The following is a 16,189-nucleotide window of genomic DNA, read 5'->3' on the forward strand; positions in this document are numbered from 1 at the left end:
AGTTATAGTCTGTTATTCACTGAGCATGTTACTTAATTATTATGATCACCTAGATAATTCAACTTTCACTCTTCAATAGTTATCATAACTGCATGTCATTTTCATTGAACATGTTTTTCATCTTCTCATTTTAATCTTCGCATGTATCACTGATATATCTGTACAACATTATTAGCATGTAGTAAGCATCTTGTCGCATGTATTACTATGTAAAACAATTGTAAAAAATGGTGTTTGCCGTAAAAATAAATAAATAAATAAATAAATAAAGATATTCATTCTAAAATCATTAGAAAGTCTAAAGGTTACCAGTTTAGGCGAACTTAAAATGTCACGGGACCTTAGCATTAAGAGAACATGCTTATGGTCAGTTATCTGTTCATCACTAACAAATTACATCGTACTCCCATGAGTTTAAAATAGTGAGAAAGGAGTCCAAAGAAGCATTGCTGAGAAAATCTATTTCACATCACTTTTTGAGCGTTGACGTGATACATTGAACCACTTAACATTTAAACTACATTATTTATGATCACATATAAAACAGTTATGTTATAACATGTTAAATTATATTGTTAATATGAGGAAATTATTCACTAAAAAATCACTTGACAAGGATGATATCCATTTAACCAATGTGTGAGCGGAAGCCATGAGCCAATGTAGAGGAAGTGTTTTAGAGCCTGGGTTGGCTCATGTTCGGACCATTCGTCTCTTTTATAGCAGGAGATATCTACGTGCAGCAATGCGTGTTCTATCTCAAAGAAGATAAACTATAAACATTATGTATTGAATCATAGAGGTATTTTATAAAACCTCTGAGAATAAGGTACTAATGATCCATCGTGGCTTAGCTGTCAAATTTTCCATTTTGAGCGGAAAATATTATCAACTGTGGTAACCTCGTTCGTCGAAAGGCAGAGAAATAACACACATTAAAACATTTATTTATTTTGATGATAATTTATTGATATCATGGATTAGGTCAGCTAATTGAAGAAGTTCTTCGCTTAGTAGTCATCAGTATTACTTGCAATTTCTTATGTTTCTTTTTTGCTAAATATCTACAGTATGTGTTTTTGCACAATTACTTAGGGTCTCGTTACGTAGCCTTGAGAAAGAGTTAACTTTAACCATTGGATATAAAAGGATTTTTGGTTTCCATACAAAACAGCCATCTGTAGCTAATATTTTATTCGTAACCCCTTTTTTGTACATGTATAAATACATTTTGATTTGTCAATCTTATTATTCACAAAAAACCAATAAGTAATAACAAAACCTTTTTTTATTATTTTGTATTAAAGGTTTTTAAATAATGTTTTTAAAAAGCTACCCCCCCCCCCTTACTATAACCAGCCTTATTGGCACCGCATGTATAGACTGAACTACATGTATACATCTCCCAGTAATGGATACGCTAATGACAACACATGACACATTCTGTGGTGTTGACGGAAGGAGTTTACCATGTCGTTAGGGAAACAACTTAACAGAATCTGTAACTAAGCTTCCCTACAATATCATTTGTGCCATGTGAGAATTATTTACTGTTCCGTTTTTGGGTGGTCATATGTAAAGATTTTGTGATGTTACTGTTAACAGATTAACCTTATATTATTTAAGAATTACATCTCTTCATGACAATGTTATCTCGATATGTTATTTTTTTTACGATACGCTGAAAACTTTGTATAAAAGCATAGCTCTGTTTATTTTTTATAAGGCTACGTTAAAAAACTGAGTTCTTAATTTATTTATTATTTAGTTACTACTTAGTACCACTACGGATAAACCAACGAAGAAAAAATCAACATGATATAAAATGAATAATAGAAATGTCTTGGTTAAGTTTTTTTTTCACCCGAGGACGGGATCAGCTTCCAGATCTCGTTACGTTGTGTATTTTTTTACCATTGTGATGGAAAATGTCTGCAATAAACCATTGAAAAACTGTTTAAACTGAATAAATTACTAATTTAATTCAGGATTCATTACCTAATTGGCAACTTAACTCCCTATAACGTATAAGATTTAATGAATGAAGAATTGCGCAATGTTAATGTGGAGAAGATTTTACACCACTGGCTCCAGAGTGGGTTCAATTAAGTTTGTTGGTCAACCACTACACCTCTGACTTGACCTACACTCATTACTTACCTCTCCTCAGCTGGTTATTTACAGCATTGCCACAGTTCTTGGTCAGACCAGGTTCGTTTTAATACCACACTAAAACACCTTCGACATAATTTTCAAAATTATAGAAATAGTTGTATGGTTTCAGTATGAAGTCCTTAATAATGATGTATAGATAAGAAAATTAAGTTAAGTTTTCTTTTGACTATTTGTGTTCTGGACTTTATTTTATTACTACTATTTTTAAGTTAATATTTCCTTGGCCTCACATTCTCTGTATTCTCAACAATCTTTTATTGATCTTTAATAAACATGCTCGTAGTTACACTGGACAATCAATAACCTATACAGGGTGTATCAAAAGTCCGTATCGGGCTATGCAGGACCAGATTCTACATGCAAAAATGAAATTAAAATCAACAGGTTTTAATCAAAATGTCTTCCTTAGAGAAATATCGACCATTTTATATTTTGCATATAAACACGTTTATGTATAGATTGCCCCAACCAATCTTTATGAAACATTTTCTGCTGGTTAATAGACCCATGTGAGAAAGAAAAATTATCTTGATTAAATACATGATTTCAAAACCGCGGCTATTTTATTTTTTTTTTAATTAAATGATAAAGGATTGCTGACTTTATGAAAAGATTCCAAGAAAACATTTATTTAGCATTTACAATTTCTTATCAAACAACACCAAGTTCAAAAAGATCCTATAAAAATTGACAAATATATCATGATTTTTAGTTGTAAAACGAGGTAGAATACGGCTAAACTAGTCAGGTTTGTCCCATTTAACAATTTAAAATCGTGATATTCCAGTTATTTTCCATTCCATCTTTTTTTGAAGTTTATAATTGCAAAATAAAAGTAGTCTTGACATTTTTTCAATAAGTCAGCCATTGTTTAGTTAATTAAATAAAAAAAATAATAAAATGGCCACCACTTCGAAATTTTGTATTGAATGAAGATATTTTTTTTCTCATGGGTCAATTCCACCTTAACATGCATATAATGTTACATAAATATATGTAGAAACAATCTATAGATAAAAATGTTTATATCAAAAAAATATCTGGTTAACTAAGCGATTTTGAGAAAAATGGTATCCCTGATTTTTATTCTATTGTTGTATGAGAATCTGGTCCTGCATTGCCCAATATGGATTTTTGTCACACCCTGTATGCACAAATTATTCTTTTTATACCAGTAGCACTGCGTATACACCTCACATGCACTTATGTTCGTCCTGAAAATTCTCTTCCGTATGTGTATTTTAAGACCAAGGAACGAATAAATTAAACAAAATGACAGATCAATCTTAAAGTAAATTGATCATAGTTTGTAAAACATATTTTAATAAATGTCCAAATCCAAGAATAAAATTTTGCAAATGTCTAATTGAGGTTTTAAAAATATAAATTACAGTATATTACATCTGAGCATTAATATCTATACTAAAACTATAATTTGTTATTATTATGAAATATGTTGGGAGAGCTTTCTTCTATGAATGTCACTCATGTACTAAACAAGCTTTTTTACAATTAAACTTAAGAAATGCATCATTGCTAATGAAATTTTATTTTAATCCAATGAAAATAAATATCTACAAGTGAAGAGGTTGAATACTATGTTCTTCTCTATTGTTCGTGTTCTTCTCTACTATGTTCTAAGAATAAGGCTGAATACTCTTTATGTCTGCTGCAGCTTAGTGGGATTAAGAGCAAAAAATAAAATGTCCAATACATTTGACTATCGTTTTAATTATAAATCATAATTACTGTTAAAATAAAGATTTATAATTTTTCGTCCATAGCAATGGAACGAAAAGTTAATACAAGTATAGGTAGTATTTTTTTTCTCATTTGTGTAGAGAGTTTTGTTATTTTGCCAATATAATACAATTTAATTTTTATATCGAACGATGGTTTTTGGGAGAGCCAAACTCAGAGTTAACAACTCGCAGTGTAATTGTCCCCAAATAATTGCTGGGATTTAAACGACTTCGTTCCAGAATGAATGAGTCTGTTTGGTGTTGTATAGGAAACCAGGCTTAACTTCATCGCTTTTGCTTCAACTGTGCAAAATTATGTGTGTGTAACTAAAAAAATACAAACTAACAAATAAGCGTGTTTTGATATAATGGTAACTGAAAAGATAAACAAAAATAGTCAAAGGAAACAGCTTTTACAACCGAATCTAGATTTGAATCCAGTCTGTGGAAAATAATGTTTTATTACAAAATCAATTTTGCCATTAGATATATTGAGTATTTTTGCATAAAATACCATTATATACTTATTTTACTTTACATATGGATTAAAAACGGGTAATTTTACAGGAGTGTGACTAAGTATAACTTAAATAAATTTTATATTGTATGCTGAAAAGGTGAAGAGTAATAGGACGTTTTTAAGACTCTCCAAACGCAAATAATACGATTAACCAATAGTACATTATTTGTAAAAAACTTTCAATAAAAAACATCATTATCACAAAAGTGAATAATTTTGTTAAGATTTTTAAATTACGAGCTGTTGCCCGTCGGCTTAGCCCGACATACTTTTCAGTTATATTACGAACCGGCTGAAGTTGTGACTTCACTACGAGGCAAGATGGCCTTTTACATTATTTTTCTGTATAGTAACAGTTATAAAAGATTAAATCTATTCTTATAATATAGCCTAATCACCTAAGCTTATTAGACATATGGTACTACTGAAGTCAAACAATTGCCTTTCTACCAACATTTTCCAGCTTCTCTCTCAGGAACTCGTAATGTTTTTTTCCAAATTACTTCTCTGTTCTATCTCATTGTGGTAACAGTTATTAAGGGTTGAATCCAGGTTTTATGTTACAGATATCAAAAGATAGAAAAGTTTATTTTGACAGGAGCGTACACAACATATGATGCAGCTATCATGATTTTATCTCGGTTTTACCAAAATCTGTTGGGAATCAGGTGAGTACGCGTGTTAATTTCACCCTGTATTATTTTTTTTTTCGAAAAAGATCACTTTTTACTTTAGGTTGGCTAGTGCTAACAGCTAGAACTAAAACAAGGTTTAGAATAGGAAATTTGCAATGTTTTTATGAAGTTACAGGTTTCATTCGGTATAGCTGCTGTACCAATGCTTTGCAACAGGAGAAAACAAAAGAAAAATAATATTGTCATTGGTAAACCTTGTACAATTTTTATGCTATTGAAAATCATTAAACCCTACTTGTTAACTTATTAGCTATCAATAATATTCTTTCATTATTATGAAATATTCTTAAAAAAATCCCTGACATAATGACATGGGTACCTTTAAGATGGTCCCAGGGCTAAGCCCTAAGAGTTATCACGAAATTGATGGTGTATAAACATATTCAATGAAATTCTACATGTATCTACCAAGTAATGTCCAGCAGTGTCTGAGTGTATCAATGGCAAATATACTACCAAACATCCTCTTTTATATTTATAGATTTCTTCGAAACAGACAAAAGTCCAAGCAAATGAGTAATATTGGTTACATTACATCAAATTCTAGGTACCATAATTTATGTCATCTTCTTACTTACATAAAGTGAAAGGAAACGTACAGGAACCCATTACGACATGTCGATACATTTTACGAAACTACGAATTTCGTGTCTAAGAAAAACATATCACCGCCAACGTTTCCACTGACATACAATCATTCAGGTTAAAAGTCAATACGGGTATACGTGCTTTGGTTTCCTTAGAAATCTGAGCCATTTATTTACCGTTACAAATTTCCTGCTGTAGCTAAATTGGACGTCCTATTAAATTGACATTTTTATAATTGGTGAAAATTATTATTATCACACGCTTCTCAAAAATGTATAAATCATCAAATCCCATTTCTTTACAATACAATTATTTACTCTTTATTATTTATTATTTCTCTTTAATTATTTATTCTTTACTTTTACAATTATTTGAGTTCAGTTTTATCAATGTATGTTGGTATGTTGTAATAATTTCGGAAAATGCTTGTTATCAAACTTTAGCATTGCTAACCCAATTACTGTTAAATGAACCGTTTTGTTGATGCATATACAAAAATTGGATATGAGTCTCATTACAGTTTACATTGGAAAGAACATTGTTATTGGAAATATTTATTAGTTTCATATATATACAAATTCCACTTATTCCATCTCGAATGCACTTCTCAATCCAATTAGGATGGATGTAACATGTCTAGCTGCATAGGCCCTAGACAATGGACATCTAGTACACTGTGATGGGCACTAGAACCTCACAATCAAATCTCCCTTGTACTTGAATTTTTAAAATTTGAGAAGTTACCTAACAATTCGGAGTACAATTCAGAGCATACTTGAGAGGAGCTTTAGTTAACAAGTTTAATCGTCAAGTGGAATTCAACCACTCATCTTGGTTACTCATCTTTGATGTCGAGGATTGTTAAGGACTGGTCAGGTACTTGATCACGAATTAAACTGTGGTTCACAAACAAGGAATTTCATCTCAATTAACTTTGTACACAACATGGATTAAGCTTATCAAACAAACCATGTTTTCAGTGTTAGCAAATTAAATTTGATGGTAAATAATACAGTGTCTACTTGTTAACATTCAGGCGTTTATTCCTAGCAATATTATGAGTGGGAAATAAAACGATTATTTTTAATACTTTTTAATGTTGAAATAATGAACACACCTAAACATTATAAAATAATACGCAATTCAATTTATTACTTTAGGGGATTTCTATGGTTTTAGTTGTGGAGGATTTATCGATATATGATATAATAACTGTAACGTTAACGTTAAGACTTAGGTCTATCCTTATACTTTCTGGTTTTAAATCTAAGCCCTCCGGTTTTTTAACAAGTGGAAAGCTATAAAACTCTTAGGAAGGTATATCTAGGACAAATTATAAGCTAGTATGATGTATTCCTATAATGTATGCTGAATAATTAGCTTTCATGTTTGAGGGTAAGGAAGCACAACAAAATCAGTGTTTATCTTAAATTCAAATATCTTTCAATATGCTTCAACTGAAGGCTTGAAAACAGAAACTATTTCGGATTTTCGAATTTACTACACTGCTACTGGTTACCAAGATGTTAAAATATCAACCGCATTATTTCCCCATATTTTAATTAAAGAGATTAATGAATAAACGTGTTAATGCACCCAGTATTTATAACAGAAGGCTTGAAGCTAATCTGATTTCAAATTTTCACCTACGTTGAGTAATGAAATATTATAGTACAAAGAATCATAAAAACAAAAAGTTAACTAATTTTACCAAGAAAGGAATATTAAGCTAGTTATTAAGGCTGTCAAGGACAAAGTAGGTGTTCCTCGCTTGGTATAATCCGTCAGATAATATGTCTTGCTGAGTTGTTTGTCACAGACAGACAATAGTTGTACCTCATATACGTGTAAGAGAAGTGACAGGTAATTGTTTTCAACAGCTCTGAATATGGAGTCGTCTTCATTTTAAGCCTTGCATTGTATTATTTTTATGAATAGGCCTACTTATTAGATTCAAGTCTATTTCAACTTAACTTAAATGATTTAAATTACTACCAAATTAAATTTTGTTCACCAGATTGTGTGTTTGCACGCTATCTTAACCTATGACCACGCTAAGGTCATTCATTAAAAAATAAACTGTAACAGAAATCGTGCCATAACTGGTTTTCTACTTATCCTGTACTAGTAATACGTATAGTAAACTGTGATATTATGCTATTGAAACAATCTGTAATTTCCACTTTTCATTCGCATGCTAAAGTTGTGATTAAGAATCAACAACATAAATGGATCTACAAATAAAGTATTGTTGTAAATATAGTTTTCTTCCTTTGCTCATCTCTAGTAGTATCGTAATATAGTAGCAACTTTTTGTAAACTTTAGCTATTTTGTGTACCAATCAAACATGAAATCTTAAAGGGAAAATATAATTTGAATAATAACTCAACGAGAGGATAATTTAACTATCTTGTCTTCACATCTGACCTCAAAATGCTTTCCCCACTTAGCACTTGGATTGGCCGGTAGATTACGTAATCGTTAAGTGCAGGTTGACAAAGGGAAACATTGCTGTTTTCCCATAGATAGATGAAGCCAAGTATATTTTTAACATGATTCAGTAGGAACGCAATACGTTACTCTTTTATAGCGCATGTGTGTTTTTAGGTTTAATATTGAATATAGATTTTATTTGGATGTTCCCTTACAAACATAACAGGATATGAGACTTAAGTTTTTTCCCTTTGAAGTATTAGTTTAGTAATGTGCTTATAACATGTTGTTACAATACTCTTATCCTAAATAAAAGTTGAGTACACCACATAATTGTATCTAAACAAATTAATATCAATTAAAAAAATGTTTCCCAATGTGATGTTTGCGCTGTCTGAATTTCAAGTATTTAATAGGTTTAAATTATGCATGAGTGTGGGGGGAAATGTCTTAATGCCGAGTTGGCCTTGTAGATCCATTTATCTCTTTTATAGCTTTGGACATAAGACGTTGGACTTGTCGCATGGAATATTGAGCCTTATATCGATAGTTACTGAGATCTATGTGTTCATAAAATGTCTTGTTGATGAATGCATAAGAAATAAAATAATTAAGTAATATTGCAAAAAAAACAATAACTTTAAAAACACTTCTAGCAAAATAGTATTCTATATTTAATTTATTAGGCGTTTATTAGGCATGGTTTTTTATAAGATATGTAGATTGATCAACTATTTATAAATCATAAGCTTAATTACAAGTGGGAATAACCGTTTCAGTTTAATTGTTTGCGGCCTTTCGCCATCATCGGAATTACTTTTTGGAACTTTGTTTCTTCAGTTAACTACCTTAACTAAAATTAAAATCCTATTTGTAGCTAGTTCATATAGTAGAGATTCATAATACAATATTCACAGTCAATAGTATGATTCCATATAGATTTTGAAACTGAAATCAAATCAAGAGATAAAGACTGTGATCTTGATCTAACTTGTAATGCGATTATTAAGAACAATTGCTGCAATCAGTAACTCATCTAAGTTATGGTCTGGGTCGAGATTACAGGTTTGTTTACAAATGATTAAACGTAAACATTTACTTAATAACCAAACAACTCGAGTACTGACATTTAATTTGCTTAAACAAAGATCAGGAGGCATCCGCTAAAACTGCATTCGTCCAAATTATATTTCCACTTTTAGGTTTTGCATTTTTTCAGCAAATCACAGACTCAGCTTTACTTATACTTTTTACTGTACGTCATTGCGATGATTCTAAAATAGCTCAGATATCGTAGATAGCTTAAATAACTAAAATAGCCTAATGAATTTTGATTTACAAGCACGATTTAATAATACATGTTAAGGTAACACAACAGTAAAATATGAATCTTTTTATTATTTAGTTTTGTATAACAGATTTTTCTGGACACGTATATAATAAATATTAAGGAAGAAACATTTATTTTATAAATTTTCAGTGACTTTTAATAACTCTTGCACCTTAATTTAGCATGCCCAAGGTCCTACTACTAATCGTGAGGCAGGGGTACGCCGTCGAATATTAAAATGTTTGTGAAATCTTTGGTTATTAGTTTTGTAAAACAGACTTTTCTGAACACTTAAATACCCAATAAAAAAATATATTTTTAAGTTTTTTTACTTTTCTTCCTCGATTATAATCCAATGTAAATAAAAATTGGTTTGCGTGTTCCTCATATGGTGATGAAAAATAATAGGAATCAATTACCATGACAACTGAAATAGTTTAGTATTCTTTAATGATTGCCTAATCATAACCTATAATACGATTTAGACAACTAGCCGGTCTGACACTAAAACTAACCTGACTAACCACGCACTATGTTTAACGTACCTTGGCATAACGTAGACTGAGACTCCCTCGTCGTTCGTCTCCTCTGTGGGGTTGGACTTTGTACTTTGACCTTAGATCCTATTGTATTGAACTTAAACTGGCTTCTTGATATTGTAATAACGAAACTAAAATATTCTTCACTTTATAACAATTCCCTCCCTACTTATAAAAATAAAACATTTACTCTAAATAAAAACTCTTCTTAGGGAGGGCGACTCTCTTCTTATGCTCTACAGGTTCAGTTTATCAGGCGGTTTTATTGTTCGTTTTGAACGCCTGATACATGAGTCTGGACTCTTCAAGTTTACTCTTTCTGGAGACTTGATTATTCCTGGTGATTCTTGAGAGTCTTGATTTAGTGGTAATGATGGTCTTGTCCGGGATTTACTAGGGCTTTTTGTTGGGGTTTGCCTAGGAGAATATTCAATTGCCGGTGCTGCAATTTCTTCTGTCCTTGCGTTTTCATCTGGTCTAGGTAACATTTGTTCTTCTTCATCTTCATGTGATGGATTCAACTTAAGGTGGTCTGCATGTATGAATCTTGTTTTACCTTCCACATTAACTAGATAGGTTACTGGACTGACAACCTTGAAAATGACACCAGACTGCCAGTTTATCTTCTCTTGTCTCACAGTACGGACTAGCACCATATCACCTTTATTAAAAGATCTCTGTTTTCCTCTTCGGGTATCAGCTCTTGCTTTCGTCTCTTCTTGCTTTCTCTTCATATCGTCAGACAAATGAGGCTTAAGTAAACTCAATGGTGTACGTGGGATGGTCTTGAGAAACATTTCAGCAGGTGTCATGCCTGTTGTCGAGTGTGGCGTGTTCCTGTAGGCAAACAAAAAGCTGTCCAGCCTATGTTGTAGGGTTCGGTTTAAAGTGGTTTTTGAATCCTCCAAAAGCTGTTTCAGAAAGACGTCTTTGGTTGTCTGGACCATCCTTTCTGCGAGGCCATTTGAAGCCGGATGATATGGTGGTGAAACCAGATGCCGAATGCCATTGAACTTCAAAAAGTCATTAAACTCTTGAGACGTGAACTGGGTACCTCCATCTGTTACCACAGTATTTGGTAAGCCGTAAGCTGCAAAACAGGTTCTTAGCTTTTCTATTACTTTAGCAGAAGTTGTAGATTTCATGTGGAAGATTTCGGGCCATTTGGATCTACTATCAACGAGAATGAGAAAATCTTTCCCCTCATAGGCGGCAAAATCTAGATGTAGCCTTTGCCAGTTGCGGTTTGGCCATGACCATGGTTGTAACGGGACCACTGGCATTGATTTCCTAGTCTTCTGACAGATACTGCACTTCTTCACAAACTCTTCAATTTCAACATCAAGGTTTGGCCACCAAACGAAGCTGCGAGATATTGCCTTCATACGCGACTCACCAGGGTGTTCTGTATGTAACAATTGTAGCACTTCTTTTTGATGAACACGGGGAATTATTACTCTTGAGCCCCACAGCAAGCAGTCTTTTTCTACTGAAAGTTGCAACGCTTTATCGGAATACAGTCTTAGCTGTATATCATTCGTGTATGCAGGCCAGCCATTTCTAGTAAGGTCTAAGACCTTTGACAGGATCGGATCATACTTTGTCGCAACCCCGATTTCCTTGTAGGATATAGGAAATTTCTGACTGTGGGCAAAAAAGTTTATTTCACCTTCTATCTCCTCCTCCACTTCTCCTTTGCATGGCAGCCTAGAGAGGGCATCTGCGTTTCCATGATCAGCACCCTTTTTGTACACTAAATCATATTGGTATGTTGCCAAAATTAATGCCCACCTCTGAATTCTAGCAGCTGCCAGAGTGGGTATGGCCTTGGTGGGACCAAGCAAGAATGTTAATGCTCTATGGTCAGTCACCAGTGTGAATTTCCTCCCATATAAGAAATTATGGAATTTGCGCACAGCAAAAATGAGAGCCAGTGCTTCTTTTTCGACTTGTGCGTACTTAATCTCACTCTTGCCTAATGTCCGCGATGCGAATGCTACAGGCCTTTCAGACCCGTTGGGTAACACAAGTGCTAAGACAGCTCCTAGACCATAATGTGATGCATCTGCTGAGACTACAATGTCTAGATTTGGATCAAATGGAAGCAGAACCTTGTTTTGCACTAACATGTTTTTACTTGTTGTAAAAGCCTCTTCACATTTTTGACACCAATTCCACTTAACATCTTTATTTAAAAGCTGGTACAATGGATACAATATACTAGAGAGATTTGGCAAAAATTTTCCATAATAGTTAACTAACCCCAGGAATGAGCGAAGCTGTGACACATTTTCTGGTTTGGGTGCCTTAACAATAGCTTCCGTAAGTACCTTAGAAGGATGAATACCCGCTTTATCCAACTCATGCCCTAGGAAAGTGATCCTAGTCTTGAAAAACTCACTCTTTTCGTTATTAATTTTAACTCCATACTCCATAAGCCTGCGGAGGACCACTTCTAGATTTAAAAACATTTCTTCTTTGCTAGCAGCCGTTATCAGTATATCATCTAAATAACAATACGTGTTCTTTAGTCCACCAAGAATTTTGTCCATAACAGACTGAAACAAGGGTCCTGCACTTGAGATTCCATAAGGAAGTCTGAGATATCTGTACAATCCTTTATGAGTATTTATGGTAAGCAACTCCTGTGAAGCTGAATTTACTTTGCACTGTAAGTATGCATTTGCCAAGTCCAATTTACAAAATACTTTGGCTCCTACTATTTTGTTAAAAATTTCATCAGGCAGGGGCAAAGGATAATGATCAGTCCTTACACAAGGATTTAGCGTTATTTTGTAGTTCCCACATAGCCTAACTGTACCATTAACCTTACGAACCACCACCAAAGGCGTGGCCCACTCAGACTGAGTCACAGGTTTTATTATTCCATTATGTTCTAATTTCTTGAGCTCTGCTTCTACTGCAGGCCTTAATGCAAACGGGACGTTGTGTGGCTTACAGAATACCGGTCTTGCATTTTCTTTTAACACCAAATTAACTTCTACATCTTTTATCTCCCCAAACTTGCCATCAAAAACATCATTATACTTGGCCCTCAGATCTTTAATCCTATTATGAATTGGAACAGTCTTACCAATTGCCAGCAGCGAGGAACTTTCTCCCCCGTTGATCCGAGACCAATCCAATTTGATTTCCTGAAGCCAATTCCTCCCCATTAATATTGGTTGATTTGGGTCCTTGTTTTTGACAACAACGAGCGGCAACACCTTCGATTGTCCGTCATCAGTGGAGACTGTAGCCTGAAACTCACCAATTGTTGGAATTTTGTCTTCAGTATACGTTTTCAAACTAATGGATGAACGCTTTAATGCTGGGACTACATGCTGCAATTTATCATAATAAATTTTCTCCGGGCAGACACTAACTACTGCTCCAGTATCAACAGTCATGTTCAATGGTACATTATTTACAAACAGTTTTGCTATAAAATTCTTTGTTCCAGAACTGTTAGCATAGGCTATGGTATTTACCGTCAAATCACTCAAATACAACTCCTCTCCATCAACAGAATCATCCTCATCACTACAGTTTGTGTGATTGAGGTTATCTTCATCACAATAGCTAACCCTAGATTTAGGCTTAAACTTAAAAGAAGACCTTTTATATTTACTCTGTTGGCAAGCAGCCGCTAAGTGACCTTTTCGCTTACACAAATTACATACGTACTTCTTGTACGGACAACTCCAAGCATCATGCTCCTTCTGACACCTGTAACACACTTTAGGCCTAGCATCTTGGCCTGTACTTTTAGGCCTAACCTTCGGTGCGGAGCTTTTGTTTTTAACAAAGTTTACCTCAACAGCACTGTTTTTATGTAAATATTTGACATTGTTCTCCGCATCTTCCATGACTAATGCAGTAGATAGGGCTTTTTCAAAAGTTAAACTATCTCCCTCTGCTAATAACTTACTCTGGATCTGAACTGATTTCAACCCACACAAAAATCTGTCACGGAGAGCCTCATCTAAAAACCTGTCAAAATTACATTTTGAGGCTAGCTTTTTAAGTTGAACCCCATATTCCGAGATTGTTTCACTATCCAACTGGTTTCTCTTATTAAAAAGGAAACGTGCATATGTAATATTCCTTTTCGGAGCAAAATGAGCTTGAAGAGCTTCCAAAGCTTCCTTAAAAGCTACATCTTTGGCAACTTAGGGACCAAGAGATTTTTCAAAGTGGCATACATTTTAGGCCCCATAAACGAGATAAAATATTTCTTTTTATCTTCATCTTTAACTGAATTTACTAAAAAGAAGTTCTCTAGCCTTTCAGAGAAATTTTCAAAAGATTCCTGCTCTGGATCAAACTCTGACAACTTACCGATGATGCTCTTGGCCATAGTACAAGTCCTAGGCCTACACTAAAAATCATTAAAATCAAAACATACTTCAATAATCTTCTCTGGCAATACTTTTCCTGTATATTAAAACACTTTTATTCACTTTAAATAGCTTCAAACATTTAAAAATCAGTTTTTAGCAGATTTAAGCAAAACTTTGCAATCTCTGACAAGAAAGTTTGCACACGACACACTGATGACTAATCCAACCCGTGCAACGTGCTTTCAGTGAGTCAACCAGTGTCTACTTACAGAAATCTCTCTGTACCTGTTACTTTTAACAGTTCCAAAACTTATTACTTCTTGGTAACTGCTTACCGACCTGGTGTAACTGGAACTGGAAATGCTTGCAGGGCAATACTGGACCTGTTATCTTAGAGCTGTTCCTGTTATTGGACCTGCCTTCTTCAATCCGTTCCCAAGTTCAAACACTCCTTTCTTCACTGTTCTCACCCGTTGCTTCTGGATTTAGCTGATTGTTAATTGCTCGTTTGCCGTTCCTTGTTAAAATGAATATTCCTTCTCTCTTTCACCAACAAAAAGGAAACACTTGACGCAAAAATATACTTTTAAAAGCGCGCACAAAATAAAGAAACTCACTTTAAAATACTCGTCGCCATGAAATAGTTTAGTATTCTTTAATGATTGCCTAATCATAACCTATAATACGATTTAGACAACTAGCCGGTCTGACACTAAAACTAACCTGACTAACCACGCACTATGTTTAACGTACCTTGGCATAACGTAGACTGAGACTCCCTTGTCGTTCGTCTCCTCTGTGGGGTTGGACTTTGTACTTTGACCTTAGATCCTATTGTATTGAACTTAAACTGGCTTCTTGATATTGTAATAACGAAACTAAAATATTCTTCACTTTATAACAACAACCAAAACCTTTCAGTAAAAAAAATATATTTTATGCTAAAAAATTACAAAATATTTTAAAAGATTTTAAGAATTATAAAATTTTTTTTGGTCAACAACTTTTTTTTAACTTAAGGGTTATAGTGGGTAAAAATGTATAAAACTTAGTAAAAAAATTTCAAGTTGATAGGTTAATATTTTTAAAATGTATGAGTACCTAAAACTTCCATTTTAACATGGGTGGGATTTAACATGTCGTTTAATTATGTATTAAGCCCGAAAGATTTTCCTTTATGACGTTTATAAGACCTTATACGTTTAAGCTTATTTTATTAACATTTATTTTGTCCTAAACGGATGAAATTGTGTAAGAAATGTAAGAAAAATGTCTCATTACAGCTTCTGTTGATTTATAAATCAACAAAATGGGTTTAGTAATGTAGTTCAATTGTTTTGTGGGGATGAGGTGTAAATGCATTGACGCACTCTGGAATGCTCAATGGCCTCTCAGTAGTGTCAGACTCTCTCGGGCTCAATGTCCCCAGACTATCGGCTAAAACATTGCCTTGGATACTAGCCTGGAAGAGTAAAATTTTGAAGATGCCATACCTGTGCTTAAATGAGCATTAGTGATTAAATATAATAATCAAGATAAAAAGGCAACCAAAAAGGTAAATTTTAAATTTAATTAAACTTGATTATTGCTTAGATTGTTTGGTACGCAATAGAGTATAGTGTATTTACTGCTTTATTTCTAGAAAAATTCAGTAAGTATTTTTTTATATAATTATTTCGTCAACGGTTCATATTATGTTCTCATAGGTTGATTACAGTAAAATCCATCTGAGGATTATAGGGAAACAACATAACCAAAGTAAATCATAATTGGCTTATTTATGTTTTGGAGAACAGTTAGTGTAATTGGGTAAGTAATGTTAT

The 16,189-nt window shown here is 33.4% G+C and overlaps 1 protein-coding gene across 1 annotated transcript; it reads right to left on the reverse strand.

The window, feature by feature from the left end:
* Window positions 1-10,259: 10,259 nt before the first annotated feature.
* LOC129003721 (uncharacterized protein K02A2.6-like) lies at window positions 10,260-12,152 on the reverse strand. Its single transcript, XM_054432017.1, has one exon. It carries the CDS (start codon window positions 12,150-12,152, stop codon window positions 10,260-10,262), a length of 1,893 nt encoding a protein of 630 aa, XP_054287992.1.
* Window positions 12,153-16,189: the final 4,037 nt, after the last annotated feature.

The sequence above is a fragment of the Macrosteles quadrilineatus genome, unplaced genomic scaffold (assembly GCF_028750875.1).
Source record: "Macrosteles quadrilineatus isolate MER2022 unplaced genomic scaffold, UCM_ALF_1.0 Scaffold_9__3_contigs__length_116548681, whole genome shotgun sequence".
Classification (NCBI taxonomy): domain Eukaryota; kingdom Metazoa; phylum Arthropoda; class Insecta; order Hemiptera; family Cicadellidae; genus Macrosteles; species Macrosteles quadrilineatus.